The 21,865-nt window shown below is 40.1% G+C and overlaps 1 protein-coding gene across 1 annotated transcript in view; it reads right to left on the minus strand.

Annotated features, from left to right (window-relative positions):
* LOC145095979 (uncharacterized) overlaps positions 1-19,039 on the minus strand; it is a 37,747-nt gene extending 18,708 nt beyond the window's left edge. The window contains exons 1-3 of the mRNA XM_079033779.1: positions 18,732-19,039; positions 9,705-9,862; positions 9,028-9,272 (exon numbers count right to left, since the gene is read on the minus strand). Of these exons, the coding sequence (XP_078889905.1) occupies positions 9,028-9,272; positions 9,705-9,862; positions 18,732-19,039 (711 nt within the window). The remainder of the gene's footprint in view (positions 1-9,027; positions 9,273-9,704; positions 9,863-18,731) is intronic.
* Between the last annotated feature and the right edge of the window lie 2,826 nt (positions 19,040-21,865).

Genomic DNA, 21,865 nt, shown 5'->3' on the forward strand with positions numbered 1-21,865 from the left:
ATTCCACCTTCTCGATCCATCTTTTAAGGGTTATCATTCCGCTTGTGCCATTAAAGGTTCGTGGCTTGGCTTTGGTGAAATCTTTGTAAGAGCATGTCTTGGTAGGTCCTTGATTTATCCCGTTGTTCGAACTTCCAACCCCTTGTCCATTGCCTCCACCATTGTTCCCTTGGTGGATTTGCGCCGTGGCTGCGGTGACCGCAGCAGATACAGCTGCTTGAAATGCAGCTGATTTGATTTCTGGTGGGGTTGGCTCGGGGTTTCTGTGGGTTGGTCGTTGAGGCATCTTTCTGTCATGGAACGGAAAGATGTTGAGTGCCTAAGATTTTTGTGAGGTTGTGGTCCTATAAACTAGGTGTAGGGCATGTACTTAAGTAGTTTCACATATTAACATACAATCATGGATACATAACACATAACAGATAACAACATCACCATAGAACACATATATTTTTCACTAATAATATCCGTACTTTGACACATGAAAATTTGCTCAAAAGAGCATACATAAGTGGTGCAAGTTTGACAGCGTAACGACTCTATGAGTAGTGTAATCACTTGATCATGGAGTCGACGGTACCTAGCACGGATCATATAACATAATACTGACGAAAGATACGGCTAGGTCCTCGTACGGTAAGACCTATATAGCAAGTAGTAGAGCAAGTCCTATCAGTAGAGATGACGACGATACTCAATCGTCGAGCTGATGTATCAGGACTTCAGCCAGTTCATCCGCCTCTTGGGTGATTACCTCTACCCTTTGCTCGGCTCGTACAGCCCTTGTCTCGGCCGTAATAAGTTGAAGCTTGAGACCAATAATTGCCTCCTCGAGAGAGCGTAGATAGTTTGTATCAACCCTTTGAACCGTGCGGGGATCTGACGGGGCTTTCGACAGGTGGGGTTCACTACGTGCCTCCTCTACGCCCTTCTCTTCGTCTAACTCATGGTCAGACTCGTCATATTCGAAATCAATTATCACATATTCGTCCTGTTCCACTTCAGGTCCAACGTCGTGTGCTCCCCCCTGATCTCCCTCGGGCTCGTCCTTGATCATCCCGTGGGCCACTAAGACCTGATGAAACTGAATGCCTCGGTGCTCCCCTTCCGTGGTGACTGAGAGGAGGTATATGAATAAACTATTATTACTCCTAAGATGTTTTAATTATTGAATAAATTGAGTTGATGTTCTCTTCTTAGTAATAAAGGGGTATTTTTTAAGTTTACCGACCATCACGATTTCCTCGGGGCATGTGATAGTTGTACTTCGAATGAAATGTAGTTGATCAGGATACATTCACCCCTTAATACAACTTTGAACAGTCCCGACTTAACCGAGATGCCAGTATCATCTTATTTGATTTGGTATTATGTTCTTTTTCCTATATCGTACAAGTAGAGGTGTTTTATCGTTGTGTTTTATTTGTTTTGTTCAGAGTTGTTTTAGTCCCTCTTTGGTTTATAGTTGCATATCAATGTCCGGTTAGATATGCCAGTTCACTATAAACCTGGCTCTGATACCAACCTCTCACACCCCCAAACCAGACGGCGGAAACGTCTGAGGGCTCGCGTGACTCAAATTGAATATCATCACAATGAATATACATGAAACATAACATAAACTTCACCATGCATTAATACATTACAACTGACATTGTTCACATCAAGTACATTGTCTAAATATTACATATTCATATCATAAATGTTTGAAAGTTTTCAAAAGCATAACACCCTAACATACTTGGTACTACTTCTCAGCTTACCTGTTACCTGAGAATACAAGTTATTTTGAAAAATGTCAACATATGGAATGTTGGTGAGTTCATAAGCAGGGTTGTTTTGAAAATGTTTGTATAGTTTATAAAACCCAGAAAATCTGATATTTTCTGAAAAGGCAATTGTTTATACCAAAGTGTGAAGATCCATAGTTTTGTACGTGAGTGATTTCAAAGCGTGTATAAATGAGAAGTTTTGCATGATAATTATTGAAAAGTATGAGTGAATGGTGTTGATCTCCTCATAAAACCCGATGCTTTCCGATAACATAATATAGTATAATTGTTTCGAATTGTTATGCCATTACAACGAATGATTATAATTTTCCTTGTTACTCAGATAGTATTGGATTTATTTATGTGAGTCCAGTGGCGGAGCCAGGATCAAAGTAAAGGGGTATCCCAAATATTTTCCTGGGGTACTTGGGTTTCCCCGGTTCGGTTTCGGTTTTAAACCCAAATCTTAATCGAATCATTGGCTAACCTCAAGTTTTGTTATATAAACATGAAGCTGAAGTATATTTTGATACTTGAATCGATGTGGGACTCAAAGTAGATATCAAATAAAGGATGAGGATAACAGGTTTATATAATAGAAAAAAATGGTTGAGTTTACATGTGTTGAACGATGTGGGATAGAATAGCTGGGAAAATAAAACAAAAGTAAACAAAGAATATGTAAGAAGCAAGAATTGATCTTGAGACCTTTGCTTCAATAAGCCAATGCCTTAACCAGCAGCCTAAGTGTTTGTTTGTGTTTATAAATGGAGGGATGCATATACATATACACCATACCGAATTTTTTTGAGGGATACGTAAACAAAAATTACACTACCGAAAAAAATTTGAGGGGTATCCCAGGATCCCCTTGGATCCGCCCCTATGTGAGTCGTTATAACCATGCATGATGATGACTAGTTCGTATGTATTGGATTTCTAACGAACGCCGGAATTGATCTTAAAATTTTGTCACCCTAGACTGGGCGAGTTTAACTGTAGCGAACAGCTGAGGTGTGGGGGAGTCACCCCCATATAGATCTATATACAAACTCTCGATCTCCCTCCAGGAGACTTTGATTATAACTACAGACTACAAACAACCCATAAAGGTGCCGCTCGTTATTACTCATTCAATCCAAATTGAATTTGATTACCATTGATTAACGACCTGTATTTGTTTACTGAATTGAATGTAAGCCTAACAAACGAGGAGAAGAGGATTACAAGGTCCTGCTAATTCTGTGTATTATTTAAGGCTGTTCGGTATACGAAGGACACGTTGGCCCATTTCGCATTTGATTTATTTGGACCTTACTAGCAATGCTAATGGGCCACTGAGGCCCAATAGCACTTGAAAGTCATTAAAGGTCCCTTAAGCATATAATTGGGTCAAAAGAGGCCCAATAAACATTTATTTTTATCGTTGGGCTCAAAAGTTATGTTAATGGGTCACGAAGAATCAATAAGCATGATTTGAGACTTTACAGCCCAAAGATTTGAATATTTACTTGTTTTAGGTATAGTATAATTGTTGGAAAGTTTGATTGAACGATTGTAATTTTGTATCGGTACGAGGCCGGTCGGTTGTTTATAACGATATTTGGAATTATACGTATATTCATCTTTCTATTTTTATGAGTTGTAGTTAGGTATTTTTGACTCAAATATCTTAATAATAAAATAATTTGTTCAAAATATTGGTTTGACCTTTTTATCCCTTCTTTAATAAAAATGACAATTTTAGTCCCTTATTTTTTTTTAAAAAAAAAAAGACATTTTAGGCCCTTAAACCATTTTCTTGACATTTTTGACCCATAGACTTGTTTAAGTGACGTTTTTAGTTCAAAATTTACTCTTTGGCAGTTTCAGCCCCTCCAGTAAAGAGTTTTTCAGTTAAATCCCAAACTTTTCGAAACTTTTACAATTTTGGCCAAAAATCCAAAAAGTTTACATTTTTTTTATCCTTGTTTGGAAAAGAAATCATTTTAACCCCTAAATTAGTTTTGTTTACCGTTTAACCCCCTGTTTTTATAAGTTTACCATTTCAATCCCTTGAAAATCATATTTTTCGCAATTTTTTTGACTCTATGGGTCGAAAAGCCCAAAAATTGGTCCATTAAGCTACAAATTACATTTCTAGCCCTTTAAAGAGTATGATGTTCATAAAAAACATTTATTTTTACTGTTTTCACTCTTTTAATCCTTAGGAAAACCGTGAATGACAACTTTCAACTCAACTTTTGTTTATTTGACAAATTAAGCCCAAAAATGAGTTTTATGTTGCAATATGTTTATTATCACCTCAGAGGGTAATTTTTCTTGACTTGTTTAGTGTAATATATCTTAGATCATGTTTATCTTCCTCTTAGAGCCATAGATCTCAAGATTTCTTTCATTTTTGTTACATATTTACCACATAAATACATGAAATCACACATAACATACATATACACATAGATCTACACATTTTACTTGTATTCTCCCCCATAAAACTTAGGAAAACCGAAAAGAGAGGGGTATGAACTCACCTTTGCTTGTTGTTTTCGATTTGAAGAAGAAAAGGGAAGAGTTTGTTGCTATTTTTCGACCATAGCAAGCTTTCTTGGGTTGATTTCAAACTTAAGAAGCTTCTAAGGAGTAGATCACGAAGATTGTATAAGTTAGGAAGAAGTTTTGATGAAATAAAGAGACTAGGTTATGGATCTACACAATAACTTACCAATGATGATGATCCTTATGGAATAACCTCCTTGTATTGCCCTAAATCACGAAATTTTTTTGATGAAGAAGAGGAGATATGTTGGTGTTCTTGAGAGAAAACTTAAGTGATTTGTGTGTGGGTGTTCTTTCTTTTGGGCCGAGAATTAAGACGAAGAAAGGAGAAGAGAGAGGTGAAGGGATGGTGCATGGAGACATGTGATGTTTTGCATGGAAATCCCATAGGTAATAAGGAGGTGGCTAATCCTCCTTAATCCTCTAATTTCCTTTTTTTCTACTTGGGCCGAGAGATAAGAAGAAGATAAAAGGATTTGGGCCTTTAGTGCTTAAGTCTCCTAATGTGAAGCCCAAGTTAATGGTTTTCGGCCCAATGGGCCCTTAAGAGGTTTTATGGCCCAATTTGGTTAATTAGATTGGTTATGGCCCAATAAGGGTGTTTTATTTCATGCTAGGCCCATTATGTCCCAAAATATTAAAATAAATGAAAGTGGGTCCAATTAGAGCCCATTTAAGAGTTCTAAGCCCAAAATAGTCAAATTGGAAGCTTATTGGTCCATTAGGCCCAATAAGGCAATAAGAAAATCCTAGTCCAAAAATGGACTTAAACCGGGATTTTTTTGGGTTTCCATCTTTTGTTGCCTATTTGAATGTTTGTATAAGGTATTTGATGGAATTTTGTTGTCATTGAATAAACACCATACATTTTTTCTAGTTTTACCTACCATGTCTTTCTTTGTTAAGTGTTTACAACGTATCAGAATTCCTAGTTGTGACATCATCCCCCTGTTAGAGGGAATTTCGTCCCGAAATTCTTTTTAAAGCTAGATTCGAGAATTCGAGAATAAGTGAGGATACTTCTGCTTCATCTGGTCTTCGCGTTCCCATGTGAATTCTGGTCCATGTTTTGCGATCCACCGAACTTTGACAATCGGAATGCGACTTTGCTTAGTACGCTTCACTTCCCTGTCCATGATTTCAACTGGTTCTTCGATGAACAGGAGATTCTCATTGATTTTGATTTCTTCTAATGGAATGACGAAAGTTTCGTCGGATAAGCACTTCTTTAAATTGGAAACATGGAACAGGGGGTGTACAATGTTGAGCTTAGCGGGTAGTTGCAGTCTATAAGCCATTGGACTGACTCGGGCAAGAATCTCGAAGGGTCCAATGTATCGTGGGTTTAGTTTTCCCCGTTTCGCAAAACGAATCACCCATTTCCAGGGGGACACTTTTAACAACACTCGATCCCCCGACTTGAAATTCCAAGGGCTTTTGCTGTTTATCAGCATAGCTTTTCTGTCTATCTCGTGATGCTTGTAGTCGGGCTCTGATCTGAATTATCTTCTCGGTTGTTTCGCGTATGATTTCTGGTCTCGTTAATGCATTGCCTGGTGTCTGTCCTCTTGCTAGCTGAGTCTCACCTTTGATACTTGAGTGATAATTGTTGTTGTACGAGAATTCGATCAAAGGTAAGTGGGTATCCCACGACCTTCCAAAGTCTATCACACAGGCGCGAGCATATCTTCAAGCGTTTGAATGGTTCGCTCGCTTTGACCATCCGTTTGTGGGTGGTAGGCAGTGCTCATATCCAGTTATGTTCCCATAGCTTTCTGAAGCGATTGCCAAAAGCGTGAAGTAAACCTACTATCTCTATCTGAGATGATAGATAGTGGCACTCCGTGGAGTCTCACGATTTCCTTGATATAGGTCCTTGTCAATCGTTCCATCTTGTATGACTCTTTTTTTGGCAGGAAAGAGCGGATTTTGTCAACCTGTCAACTATTACCCATATGGTATCCAAACCATCAGCTGTATTGGGTAGTTTGGTCACAAAGTCCATAATAATCCTTTCCCATTTCCACTCGGGAATTACTGGTTGTTGTAGTAATCCTGATGGCTTCTGATATTCCACATTTACTTTAGCACACGTGAGGCACTTGCTAACATAAGTGGCAATTTCTACCTTCATGTTGGGCCACCAATAATGTTGCTTGATATCCAAGTACATTTTATCTGAACCCGGATGGATGGAGTATCGTGTCTTGTGGGCTTCATTCATGACTACTTCTCTAAATCCCCCAAGTTTAGGGATCCAAATGCGGTTCATGAAATAATATGTTTCGTCCTCCTTCACTTCGAAATTCTTTTCCATTCCACATAACGCTTCTCTTGTTTTGTTTTCTGCCTTCATGGCATCGAACTGGGTTGCTCTGATTTGCGAGGTCAGGTGGGATTGAATGGTTATGGAGAGAGTCTTCACACAACGATTCGAGTATTCTTTCTGACTCAAGGCATCAGCTACCATGTTAGCCTTACCTGGGTGGTACTTCATTTCACACTCATAGTCATTTAGCAGTTCAACCCATCTTCGTTGCCTCATGTTCAACTCTTTTTGATTTAAAATGTGTTGGTGACTCTTGTGGTCCGTGAAAATGGTGCACTTGGTACCATAAAGGTAGTTCCTCCAAATTTTCAAGGCGAAAACCATAGCTCCCAATTCGAGATCATGGGTTGTATAATTCACCTCATGTGTCTTTAATTGTCTGGACACATAAGCTATCACCTTCCCACGCTGCATAAGCACACAGCCTAAACCTTGATTTGATGCATCATAGTAGACTACGAAGTCCTCTATTCCCTCTGGTAGTGATAGTACCGGTGCACTGCAGAGTGCTTGCTTCAGAGTTTGGAATGCAGCTTATTGCTTATCCTTCCATTCAAAGGGTACACCCTTTTGCGTAAGCAAGGTAAGTGGCTTGGCTGTTTTGGAGAAGTTCTGAATGAACCTCCTGTAATAGCCTTCGAGACCTAAATATTGACGAATTTATGTGGGTGTCGTTGGGATCGCCCATCCTTAAATGGCTTTGACCTTAGAAGGATCCACATGTATCCCTTCCTGACTAACAACATGACCCAAAAAGTTCACACTACGGAGCCAGAACTCACACTTAGAGAGTTTTGCGTATAGCTTTTCCGTTCTTAGGGTTTCTAAGATTTTTCGGAGATGTCGGCCATGCTTCTCTTCGCTTCGAGAATAGACTAGAATATCGTTGATAAAAACGATGACAAAATTGTCGAGGAATGGTTAGCAGAGTCGATTCATTAGGTCCATGAATGCGGCAGGGGCATTCGTTAGACCAAAGGGAATTACGACAAATTCATAATGTCCATAACAAGTTCGGAAAGCGGTTTTGGGGATATCCTCTTCCCGGACTTTGAGTTGATGGTATCCGGATCGCAGATCTATCTTAGAGAAGTAACTTGCTCCTTGGAGTTGGTCAAATAGATTGTCGATTCACGGAAATGGATAGCGATTTTTGATAGTGAGGTTATTTAGTTCTCTGTAGTCAATACACATCCTAAAGGAACCGTCTTTCTTTTTAACGTAGAGAACCGGAGCTCCCTAGGGTGAGAAACTGGGTCGGATGAATCCTTTGTCCAAAAGTTCGCTGAGTTGGCTGGACAGCTCTTGCATCTCTGCAGGAGCCAATCTATAGGACGATTTGGCGATGAGTGTAGCTCTTGGCATGAGATCAATTCGGAACTTGACTTGTCTTTCTGGGGGTATCGCCGGAAGATCTTCGGGAAAGACATCCGGAAACTCGCAAGCCACTGGGATGTCTCGAATATTGACCTCTTCTTTGGACTTATCCATAATATGAGCCAGAAATGTGAAGTCCTTCTTTCGTAGATACTTATGTGCCTTAATGCACGAGATAAGGCGAAGGTTCGTGCTGGGTTTGTCTCCATATATAATTAGGGTTTCGAGATTTGGGAGGTGAAGGCGAACGGCCTTCTTGTGAAACATAATTTCAGCATGGTGGGGGCTTAACCAGTCCATGCCGATAATCACATCAAAACTCCTAATGGAAACAAGCATTAAGTTTATTTGAAAGACGTGTTGGTTTAAGGTTAGGGTACATCCGATGTAGATTTCCCCAGTGGATTCTGTTTTCCCATTAGCCATTTCCACCGTAAAGGTTTCATTGAGCTTCTAGGGTTGCTATTTTAACATGTGTTTGAATCTATTACTCACAAAGCTTCGTTCTGTCCCGGTATCAAATAGGATGCATGCATAAGTGTGGTTTAGGAGAAATGTACCGGTGACAACAGCGGGATCCTGAACCACTTCTCCCTGACCCATGGTCAGCACTCTTCCTGTTCCTCCATTCCCAGGGTTGTTGTTGTTGGGGCAGTTTCGACGGAAATGCCCAGTCTTTCCACATCCATAATAGGTGTGGCTTGGTCCTACATTGTTGCCGCTGTTGTTGGTGTTGTTGTTGTTGTTGCGGTTGTTGTTGTTGTTGTTTCCTTGCTGCTGGTTCTGGGGAGGATAGGTCCTGCAATATTTTGTCGTGTGACCCTTTCGATTGCAACCAGTACAATAAATCTCCATGCATTCTCCATTATGATGGATACTGCACTTGTTTCACTTTGGGAGATTCCCGGAATACTGCCTAGGGGCACTAGGAGTAGCTGAGACTGGAGCATGTGGTGTGGAGGGAACTTGGGTGGTTGCAGCATTGACTGTCACTGTTTGTTGCTTCTTTGACGACTCTGAGCCTTGTCGTCCCTTTCTCTTGTTACTCTTTCCTTTCTTGTTGTCACTCTCTTTCTTGCCTTCAGTTTCCCGTGGCTTCTCGCCCTTCTTGTTGTTGTGGTCGTACAGTTTCTTTTCCAACCTCTTGGCACCGTCGAAGGTTTCAGGATTTGCAGCTATCTCATTTCCTTGAATTGGGGAGGTTAATCCCCATATGAATCGTTTGATTTTCTTTCCCTCTGGAGTAATCATGCCAGGGCACAACAGTGACAGTTCGCTAAACCTTGATATGTATGCATCAATGTCAGAGTTTCGGACTGTGAGATTCCATAACTCTTGCTCCATTTTCTGGATTTCGTCTTGCAGGCAGTACTCGGCCATCAGCATTTCTTTCAACTCCGCCCATGGCATGGCGTTGGCTACGGGAAGAGTCATGGCTTCTACGTGTCCATTCCACTAGGTGAGAGCTTGGTCAACGAATTTGCATGCGGTAAATTTCACTTTCATCTCCTTGGGGAATTCGCATATTTTAAATACCGATTCCACCTTCTCGATCCATCTTTTAAGGGTTATCATTCCGCTTGTGCCATTAAAGGTTCGTGGCTTGGCTTTGGTGAAATCTTTGTAAGAGCATGTCTTGGTAGGTCCTTGATTTATCCCGTTGTTCGAACTTCCAACCCCTTGTCCATTGCCTCCACCATTGTTCCCTTGGTGGATTTGCGCCGTGGCTGCGGTGACCGCAGCAGATACAGCTGCTTGAAATGCAGCTGATTTGATTTCTGGTGGGGTTGGCTCGGGGTTTCTGTGGGTTGGTCGTTGAGGCATCTTTCTGTCATGGAACGGAAAGATGTTGAGTGCCTAAGATTTTTGTGAGGTTGTGGTCCTATAAACTAGGTGTAGGGCATGTACTTAAGTAGTTTCACATATTAACATACAATCATGGATACATAACACATAACAGATAACAACATCACCATAGAACACATATATTTTTCACTAATAATATCCGTACTTTGACACATGAAAATTTGCTCAAAAGAGCATACATAAGTGGTGCAAGTTTGACAGCGTAACGACTCTATGAGTAGTGTAATCACTTGATCATGGAGTCGACGGTACCTAGCATGGATCATATAACATAATACTGACGAAAGATACGGCTAGGTCCTCGTACGGTAAGACCTATATAGCAAGTAGTAGAGCAAGTCCTATCAGTAGAGATGACGACGATACTCAATCGTCGAGCTGATGTATCAGGACTTCAGCCAGTTCATCCGCCTCTTGGGTGATTACCTCTACCCTTTGCTCGGCTCGTACAGCCCTTGTCTCGGCCGTAATAAGTTGAAGCTTGAGACCAATAATTGCCTCCTCGAGAGAGCGTAGATAGTTTGTATCAACCCTTTGAACCGTGCGGGGATCTGACGGGGCTTTCGACAGGTGGGGTTCACTACGTGCCTCCTCTACGCCCTTCTCTTCGTCTAACTCATGGTCAGACTCGTCATATTCGAAATCAATTATCACATATTCGTCCTGTTCCACTTCAGGTCCAACGTCGTGTGCTCCCCCCTGATCTCCCTCGGGCTCGTCCTTGATCATCCCGTGGGCCACTAAGACCTGATGAAACTGAATGCCTCGGTGCTCCCCTTCCGTGGTGACTGAGAGGAGGTATATGAATAAACTATTATTACTCCTAAGATGTTTTAATTATTGAATAAATTGAGTTGATGTTCTCTTCTTAGTAATAAAGGGGTATTTTTTAAGTTTACCGACCATCACGATTTCCTCGGGGCATGTGATAGTTGTACTTCGAATGAAATGTAGTTGATCAGGATACATTCACCCCTTAATACAACTTTGAACAGTCCCGACTTAACCGAGATGCCAGTATCATCTTATTTGATTTGGTATTATGTTCTTTTTCCTATATCGTACAAGTAGAGGTGTTTTATCGTTGTGTTTTATTTGTTTTGTTCAGAGTTGTTTTAGTCCCTCTTTGGTTTATAGTTGCATATCAATGTCCGGTTAGATATGCCAGTTCACTATAAACCTGGCTCTGATACCAACCTCTCATACCCCCGAACCAGACGGCGGAAACGTCTGAGGGCTCGCGTGACTCAAATTGAATATCATCACAATGAATATACATGAAACATAACATAAACTTCACCATGCATTAATACATTACAACTGACATTGTTCACATCAAGTACATTGTCTAAATATTACATATTCATATCATAAATGTTTGAAAGTTTTCAAAAGCATAACACCCTAACATACTTGGTACTACTTCTCAGCTTACCTGTTACCTGAGAATACAAGTTATTTTGAAAAATGTCAACATATGGAATGTTGGTGAGTTCATAACCAGGGTTGTTTTGAAAATGTTTGTATAGTTTATAAAACCCAGAAAATCTGATATTTTCTGAAAAGGCAATTGTTTATACCAAAGTGTGAAGATCCATAGTTTTATACGTGAGTGATTTCAAAGCGTGTATAAATGAGAAGTTTTGCATGATAATTATTGAAAAGTATGAGTGAATGGTGTTGATCTCCTCATAAAACCCGATGCTTTCCGATAACATAATATAGTATAATTGTTTCGAATTGTTATGCCATTACAACGAATGATTATAATTTTCCTTGTTACTCAGATAGTATTGGATTTATTTATGTGAGTCCAGTGGCGGAGCCAGGATCAAAGTAAAGGGGTATCCTAAATATTTTCCTGGGGTACTTGGGTTTCCCCGGTTCGGTTTCGGTTTTAAACCCAAATCTTAATCGAATCATTGGCTAACCTCAAGTTTTGTTATATAAACATGAAGCTGAAGTATATTTTGATACTTGAATCGATGTGGGACTCAAAGTAGATATCAAATAAAGGATGAGGATAACAGGTTTATATAATAGAAAAAAATGGTTGAGTTTACATGTGTTGAACGATGTGGGATAGAATAGCTGGGAAAATAAAACAAAAGTAAACAAAGAATATGTAAGAAGCAAGAATTGATCTTGAGACCTTTGCTTCAATAAGCCAATGCCTTAACCAGCAGCCTAAGTGTTTGTTTGTGTTTATAAATGGAGGGATGCATATACATATACACCATACCGAATTTTTTTGAGGGATACGTAAACAAAAATTACACTACCGAAAAAAATTTGAGGGGTATCCCAGGATCCCCTTGGATCCGCCCCTATGTGAGTCGTTATAACCATGCATGATGATGACTAGTTCGTATGTATTGGATTTCTAACGAACGCCGGAATTGATCTTAAAATTTTGTCACCCTAGACTGGGCGAGTTTAACTGTAGCGAACAGCTGAGGTGTGGGGGAGTCACCCCCATATAGATCTATATACAAACTCTCGATCTCCCTCCAGGAGACTTTGATTATAACTACAGACTACAAACAACCCATAAAGGTGCCGCTCGTTATTACTCATTCAATCCAAATTGAATTTGATTACCATTGATTAACGACCTGTATTTGTTTACTGAATTGAATGTAAGCCTAACAAACGAGGAGAAGAGGATTACAAGGTCCTGCTAATTCTGTGTATTATTTAAGGCTGTTCGGTATACGAAGGACACGTTGGCCCATTTCGCATTTGATTTATTTGGACCTTACTAGCAATGCTAATGGGCCACTGAGGCCCAATAGCACTTGAAAGTCATTAAAGGTCCCTTAAGCATATAATTGGGTCACAAGAGGCCCAATAAACATTTATTTTTATCGTTGGGCTCAAAAGTTATGTTAATGGGTCACGAAGAATCAATAAGCATGATTTGAGACTTTCCAGCCCAAAGATTTGAATATTTACTTGTTTTAGGTATAGTATAATTGTTGGAAAGTTTGATTGAACGATTGTAATTTTGTATCGGTACGAGGCCGGTCGGTTGTTTATAACGATATTTGGAATTATACGTATATTCATCTTTCTATTTTTATGAGTTGTAGTTTGGTATTTTTGACTCAAATATCTTAATAATAAAATAATTTGTTCAAAATATTGGTTTGACCTTTTTATCCCTTCTTTAATAAAAATGACAATTTTAGTCCCTTATTTTTTTTAAAAAAAAAAAAGACATTTTAGGCCCTTAAACCATTTTCTTGACATTTTTGACCCATAGACTTGTTTAAGTGACGTTTTTAGTTCAAAATTTACTCTTTGGCAGTTTCAGCCCCTCCAGTAAAGAGTTTTTCAGTTAAATCCCAAACTTTTCGAAACTTTTACAATTTTGGCCAAAAATCCAAAAAGTTTACATTTTTTTTATCCTTGTTTGGAAAAGAAATCATTTTAACCCCTAAATTAGTTTTGTTTACCGTTTAACCCCATGTTTTTATAAGTTTACCATTTCAATCCCTTGAAAATCATATTTTTCGCAATTTTTTTGACTCTATGGGTCGAAAAGCCCAAAAATTGGTCCATTAAGCTACAAATTACATTTCTAGCCCTTTAAAGAGTATGATGTTCATAAAAAACATTTATTTTTACTGTTTTCACTCTTTTAATCCTTAGGAAAACCGTGAATGACAACTTTCAACTCAACTTTTGTTTATTTGACAAATTAAGCCCAAAAATGAGTTTTATGTTGCAATATGTTTATTATCACCTCAGAGGGTAATTTTTCTTGACTTGTTTAGTGTAATATATCTTAGATCATGTTTATCTTCCTCTTAGAGCCATAGATCTCAAGATTTCTTTCATTTTTGTTACATATTTACCACATAAATACATGAAATCACACATAACATACATATACACATAGATCTACACATTTTACTTGTATTCTCCCCCATAAAACTTAGGAAAACCGAAAAGAGAGGGGTATGAACTCACCTTTGCTTGTTGTTTTCGATTTGAAGAAGAAAAGGGAAGAGTTTGTTGCTATTTTTCGACCATAGCAAGCTTTCTTGGGTTGATTTCAAACTTAAGAAGCTTCTAAGGAGTAGATCACGAAGATTGTATAAGTTAGGAAGAAGTTTTGATGAAATAAAGAGACTAGGTTATGGATCTACACAATAACTTACCAATGATGATGATCCTTATGGAATAACCTCCTTGTATTGCCCTAAATCTCGAAAATTTTTTGATGAAGAAGAGGAGATATGTTGGTGTTCTTGAGAGAAAACTTAAGTGATTTGTGTGTGGGTGTTCTTTCTTTTGGGCCGAGAATTAAGACGAAGAAAGGAGAAGAGAGAGGTGAAGGGATGGTGCATGGAGACATGTGATGTTTTGCATGGAAATCCCATAGGTAATAAGGAGGTGGCTAATCCTCCTTAATCCTCTAATTTCCTTTTTTTCTACTTGGGCCAAGAGATAAGAAGAAGATAAAAGGATTTGGGCCTTTAGTGCTTAAGTCTCCTAATGTGAAGCCCAAGTTAATGGTTTTCGGCCCAATGGGCCCTTAAGAGGTTTTATGGCCCAATTTGGTTAATTAGATTGGTTATGGCCCAATAAGGGTGTTTTATTTCATGCTAGGCCCATTATGTCCCAAAATGTTAAAATAAATGAAAGTGGGTCCAATTAGAGCCCATTTAAGAGTTCTAAGCCCAAAATAGTCAAATTGGAAGCTTATTGGTCCATTAGGCCCAATAAGGCAATAAGAAAATCCTAGTCCAAAATGGACTTAAACCGGGATTTTTTTGGGTTTCCATCTTTTGTTGTCTATTTGAATGTTTGTATAAGGTATTTGATGGAATTTTGTTGTCATTGAATAAACACCATACATTTTTTCTAGTTTTAGCTACCATGTCTTTCTTTGTTAAGTGTTTACAACGTATCAGAATTCCTAGTTGTGACATCATCCCCCTGTTAGAGGGAATTTCGTCCCGAAATTCTTTTTAAAGCTAGATTCGAGAATTCGAGAATAAGTGAGGATACTTCTGCTTCATCTGGTCTTCGCGTTCCCATGTGAATTCTGGTCCATGTTTTGCGATCCACCGAACTTTGACGATCGGAATGCGACTTTGCTTAGTACGCTTCACTTCCCTGTCCATGATTTCAACTGGTTCTTCGATGAACAGGAGATTCTCATTGATTTTGATTTCTTCTAATGGAATGACGAAAGTTTCGTCGGATAAGCACTTCTTTAAATTGGAAACATGGAACAGGGGGTGTACAATGTTGAGCTTAGCGGGTAGTTGCAGTCTATAAGCCATTGGACTGACTCGGGCAAGAATCTCGAAGGGTCCAATGTATCGTGGGTTTAGTTTTCCCCGTTTCGCAAAACGAATCACCCATTTCCAGGGGGACACTTTTAACAACACTCGATCCCCCGACTTGAAATTCCAAGGGCTTTTGCTGTTTACCAGCATAGCTTTTCTGTCTATCTCGTGATGCTTGTAGTCGGGCTCTGATCTGAATTATCTTCTCGGTCGTTTCGCGTATGATTTCTGGTCTCGTTAATGCATTGCCTGGTGTCTGTCCTCTTGCTAGCTGAGTCTCACCTTTGATACTTGAGTGATAATTGTTGTTGTACGAGAATTCGATCAAAGGTAAGTGGGTATCCCACGACCTTCCAAAGTCTATCACACAGGCGCGAGCATATCTTCAAGCGTTTGAATGGTTCGCTCGCTTTGACCATCCGTTTGTGGGTGGTAGGCAGTGCTCATGTCCAGTTGTGTTCCCATAGCTTTCTGAAGCGATTGCCAAAAGCGTGAAGTAAACCTACTATCTCTATCTGAGATGATAGATAGTGGCACTCCGTGGAGTCTCACGATTTCCTTGATATAGGTCCTTGTCAATCGTTCCATCTTGTATGACTCTTTTATTGGCAGGAAATGAGCGGATTTTGTCAACCTGTCAACTATTACCCATATGGTATCCAAACCATCAGCTGTATTGGTAGTTTGGTCACAAAGTCCATAATAATCCTTTCCCATTTCCACTCGGGAATTACTGGTTGTTGTAGTAATCATGATGGCTTCTGATATTCCACATTTACTTTAGCACACGTGAGGCACTTGCTAACATAAGTGGCAATTTCTACCTTCATGTTGGGCCACCAATAATGTTGCTTGATATCCAAGTACATTTTATCTGAACCCGGATGGATGGAGTATCGTGTCTTGTGGGCTTCATTCATGACTACTTCTCTAAATCCCCCAAGTTTAGGGATCCAAATGCGGTTCATGAAATAATATGTTTCGTCCTCCTTCACTTCGAAATTCTTATCCATTCCACATAACGCTTCTCTTGTTTTGTTTTCTGCCTTCATGGCATCGAACTGGGTTGCTCTCATTTGCGAGGTCAGGTGGGATTGAATGGTTATGGAGAGAGTCTTCACACAACGATTCGAGTATTCTTTCTGACTCAAGGCATCAGCTACCATGTTAGCCTTACCTGGGTGGTACTTCATTTCACACTCATAGTCATTTAGCAGTTCAACCCATCTTCGTTGCCTCATGTTCAACTCTTTTTGATTTAAAATGTGTTGGTGACTCTTGTGGTCCGTGAAAATGGTGCACTTGGTACCATAAAGGTAGTGCCTCCAAATTTTCAAGGCGAAAACCACAGCTCCCAATTCGAGATCATGGGTTGTATAATTCACCTCATGTGTCTTTAATTGTCTGGACACATAAGCTATCACCTTCCCACGCTGCATAAGCACACAGCCTAAACCTTGATTTGATGCATCATAGTAGACTACGAAGTCCTCTATTCCCTCTGGTAGTGATAGTACCGGTGCACTGCAGAGTGCTTGCTTCAGAGTTTGGAATGCAGCTTATTGCTTATCCTTCCATTCAAAGGGTACACCCTTTTGCGTAAGCAAGGTAAGTGGCTTGGCTGTTTTGGAGAAGTTCTGAATGAACCTCCTGTAATAGCCTTCGAGACCTAAAAATTGACGAATTTATGTGGGTGTCGTTGGGATCGCCCATCCTTCAATGGCTTTGACCTTAGAAGGATCCACATGTATCCCTTCTTGACTAACAACATGACCCAAAAAGTTCACACTACGGAGCCAGAACTCACACTTAGAGAGTTTTGCGTATAGCTTTTCCATTCTTATGGTTTCTAAGATTTTTCGGAGATGTCGGCCATGCTTCTCTTCGCTTCGAGGATAGACTAGAATATCGTCGATAAAAACGATGACAAAATTGTCGAGGAATGGTTGGCAGAGTCGATTCATTAGGTCCATGAATGCGGCAGGGGCATTCGTTAGACCAAAGGGAATTACGACAAATTCATAATGTCCATAACAAGTTCGGAAAGCGGTTTTGGGGATATCCTCTTCCCGGACTTTGAGTTGATGATATCCGGATCGCAGATCTATCTTAGAGAAGTAACTTGCTCCTTGGAGTTGGTCAAATAGATTGTCGATTCACGGAAGTGGATAGCGATTTTTGATAGTGAGGTTATTTAGTTCTCTGTAGTCAATACACATCCTAAAGGAACCGTCTTTCTTTTTAACGTAGAGAACCGGAGCTCCCTAGGGTGAGAAACTGGGTTGGATGAATCCTTTGTCCAAAAGTTCGCTGAGTTGGCTGGACAGCTCTTGCATCTCTGCAGGAGCCAATCTATAGGACGATTTGGCGATGAGTGTAGCTCTTGGCATGAGATCAATTCGGAACTTGACTTGTCTTTCTGGGGGTATCGCCGGAAGATCTTCGGGAAAGACATCCGGAAACTCGCAAGCCACTGGGATGTCTCGAATATTGACCTCTTCTTTGGACTTATCCATAATATGAGCCAGAAATGTGAAGTCCTTCTTTCGTAGATACTTATGTGCCTTAATGCACGAGATAAGGCGAAGGTTCGTGCTGGGTTTGTCACCATATATAATTAGGGTTTCGAGATTTGGGAGGTGAAGGCGAACGGCCTTCTTGTGACACATAATTTCAGCATGGTGGGGGCTTAACCAGTCCATGCCGATAATCACATCAAAACTCCTAATGGAAACAAGCATTAAGTTTATTTGAAAGACGTGTTGGTTTAAGGTTAGGGTACATCTGATGTAGATTTCCCCAGTGGATTCTGTTTTCCCATTAGCCATTTCCATCGTAAAGGTTTCATTGAGCTTCTAGGGTTGCTATTTTAACAAGTGTTTGAATCTATTACTCACAAAGCTTCGTTCTGTCCTGGTATCAAATAGGATGCATGCATAAGTGTGGTTTAGGAGAAATGTACCGGTGACAACAGCGGGATCCTGAACCACTTCTCCCTGACCCATGGTCAGCACTCTTCCTGTTCCTCCATTCCCAGGGTTGTTGTTGTTGGGGAAGTTTCGACGGAAATGCCCAGTCTTTCCACATCCATAATAGGTGTGGCTTGGTCCTACATTGTTGCCGCTATTGTTGGTGTTGTTGTTGTTGTTGCGGTTGTTGTTGTTGTTGTTTCCTTGCTGCTGGTTCTGGGGAGGATAGGTCCTGCAGTATTTTGTCGTGTGACCCTTTCGATTGCAACTAGTACAATAAATCTCCATGAATTCTCCATTATGATGGATACTGCACTTGTTTCACTTTGGGAGATTCCCGGAATACTGCCTAGGGGCACTAGGAGTAGCTGAGACTGGAGCATGTGGTGTGGAGGGAACTTGGGTGGTTGCAGCATTGACTGTCACTGTTTGTTGCTTCTTTGACGACTCTGAGCCTTGTCGTCCCTTTCTCTTGTTACTCTTTTCTTTCTTGTTGTCACTCTCCTTCTTGCCTTCAGTTTCCCGTGGCTTCTCGCCCTTCTTGTTGTTGTGGTCGTACAGTTTCTTTTCCAACCTCTTGGCACCGTTGAAGGTTTCAGGATTTGCAGCTATCTCATTTCCTTGAATTGGGGAGGTTAATCCCCATATGAATCGTTTGATTTTCTTTCCCTCTAGAGTAATCGTGCCAGGGCACAACAGTGACAGTTCGCTAAACCTTGATATGTATGCATCAATGTCAGAGTTTCGGACTGTGAGATTCCATAACTCTTGCTCCATTTTCTGGATTTCGTCTCGCAGGTAGTACTCGGCCATCAGCATTTCTTTCAACTCCGCCCATGGCATGGCGTTGGCTACGGGAAGAGTCATGGCTTCTACATGTCCATTCCACTAGGTGAGAGCTTGGTCAATGAATTTGCATGCGGTAAATTTCACTTTCATCTCCTTGGGGAATTTGCATATTTTAAATACTGATTCCACCTTCTCGATCCATATTTTTAGGGTTATCATTCCGCTTGTGCCATTAAAGGTTCGTGGCTTGGCTTTGGTGAAATCTTTGTAAGAGCATGTCTTGGTAGGTCCTTGATTTATCCCGTTGTTCGAACTTCCAACCCCTTGTCCATTGCCTCCACCATTGTTCCCTTGGTGGATTTGCGCCATGGCTGCGGTGACCGCAGCAGATATAGCTGCTTGAAATGCAGCTGATTTGATTTCTGGTGGGGTTGGCTCGGGGTTTCTGTGGGTTAGTCGTTGAGGCATCTTTCTGTCATGGAACGGAAAGATGTTGAGTGCCGAATATTTTTGTGAGGTTGTGGTCCTATAAACTAGGTGTAGGGCATGTACTTAAGTAGTTTCACATATTAACATACAATCATGGATACATAACACATAACAGATAACAACATCACCATAGAACACATATATTTTTCACTAATAATATCCGTACTTTGATACATGAAAATTTGCTCAAAAGAGCATACATAAGTGGTGCAAGTTCGACAGCGTAACGACTCTATGAGTAGTGTACTCACTTGATCATGGAGTCGACGGTACATAGCACGGATCATATAACATAATACTGACGAAAGATACGGCTAGTTCCTCGTACGGTAAGACCTATATAGCAAGTAGTAGAGCAAGTCCTATCAGTAGAGATGACGACGATACTCAATCATCGAGCTGATGTATCAGGACTTCAGCCAGTTCATCTGCCTCTTGGGTGATTACCTCTACCCTTTGCTCGGCTCGTACAACCCTTGTCTCGGCCGTAATAAGTTGAAGCTTGAGACCAATAATTGCCTCCTCGAGAGAGCGTAGATAGTTTGTATCAACCCTTTGAACCGTGCGGTGATCTGACGGGGCTTTCGATAGGTGGGGTTCACTACGTGCCTCCTCTACGCCCTTCTCTTCGTCTAACTCATGGTCAGACTCGTCATATTCGAAATCAATTATCACATATTCGTCCTGTTCCACTTCAGGTCCAACGTCGTGTGCTCCCCCCTGATCTCCCTCGGGCTCGTCCTTGATCATCCCGTGGGCCATTAAGACCTGATGAAACTGAATGCCTCGGTGCTCCCCTTCCGTGGTGACTGAGAGGAGGTATATGAATAAACTATTATTACTCCTAAGATGTTTTAATTATTGAATAAATTGAGTTGATGTTCTCTTCTTAGTAATAAAGGGGTATTTTTTAAGTTTACCGACCATCACGATTTCCTCGGGGCATGTGATAGTTGTACTTCGAATGAAATGTAGTTGATCAGGATACATTCACCCCTTAATACAACTATGAACAGTCCCGACTTAACCGAGATGCCAGTATCATCTTATTTGATTTGGTATTATGTTCTTTTTCCTATATCGTACAAGTAGAGGTGTTTTATCGTTGTGTTTTATTTGTTTTGTTCAGAGTTGTTTTAGTCCCTCTTTGGTTTATAGTTGCATATCAATGTCCGGTTAGATATGCCAGTTCACTATAAACCTGGCTCTGATACCAACCTCTCACACCCCCGAACCAAACGGCGGAAACGTCTGAGGGCTCGCGTGACTCAAATTGAATATCATCACAATGAATATACATGAAACATAACATAAACTTCACCATGCATTAATACATTACAACTGACATTGTTCACATCAAGTACATTGTCTAAATATTACATATTCATATCATAAATGTTTGAAAGTTTTCAAAAGCATAACACCCTAACATACTTGGTACTACTTCTCAGCTTACCTGTTACCTGAGAATACAAGTTATTTTGAAAAATGTCAACATATGGAATGTTGGTGAGTTCATAAGCAGGGTTGTTTTGAAAATGTTTGTATAGTTTATAAAACCCAGAAAATCTGATATTTTCTGAAAAGGCAATTGTTTATACCAAAGTGTGAAGATCCATAGTTTTGTACGTGAGTGATTTCAAAGCGTGTATAAATGAGAAGTTTTGCATGATAATTATTGAAAAGTATGAGTGAATGGTGTTGATCTCCTCATAAAACCCGATGCTTTCCGATAAAATAATATAGTATAATTGTTTCGAATTGTTATGCCATTACAACGAATGATTATAATTTTCCTTGTTACTCAGATAGTATTGGATTTATTTATGTGAGTCCAGTGGCGGAGCCAGGATCAAAGTAAAGGGGTATCCCAAATATTTTCCTGGGGTACTTGGGTTTCCCCGGTTCGGTTTCGGTTTTAAACCCAAATCTTAATCGAATCATTGGCTAACCTCAAGTTTTGTTATATAAACATGAAGCTGAAGTATATTTTGATACTTGAATCGATGTGGGACTCAAAGTAGATATCAATAAAGGATGAGGATAACATGTTTATATAATAGAAAAAAATGGTTGAGTTTACATGTGTTGAACGATGTGGGATAGAATAGCTGGGAAAATAAAACAAAAGTAAACAAAGAATATGTAAGAAGCAAGAATTGATCTTGAGACCTTTGCTTCAATAAGCCAATGCCTTAACCAGCAGCCTAAGTGTTTGTTTGTGTTTATAAATGGAGGGATGCATATACATATACACCATACCGAATTTTTTTGAGGGATACGTAAACAAAAATTACACTACCGAAAAAAATTTGAGGGGTATCCCAGGATCCCCTTGGATCCGCCCCTATGTGAGTCGTTATAACCATGCATGATGATGACTAGTTCGTATGTATTGGATTTCTAACGAACGCC

Source organism: Lactuca serriola, chromosome 3 (assembly GCF_051521515.1).
Source record: "Lactuca serriola cultivar US96UC23 chromosome 3, Lser_US96UC23_V15, whole genome shotgun sequence".
Taxonomy (NCBI): Eukaryota; Viridiplantae; Streptophyta; class Magnoliopsida; order Asterales; family Asteraceae; genus Lactuca; species Lactuca serriola.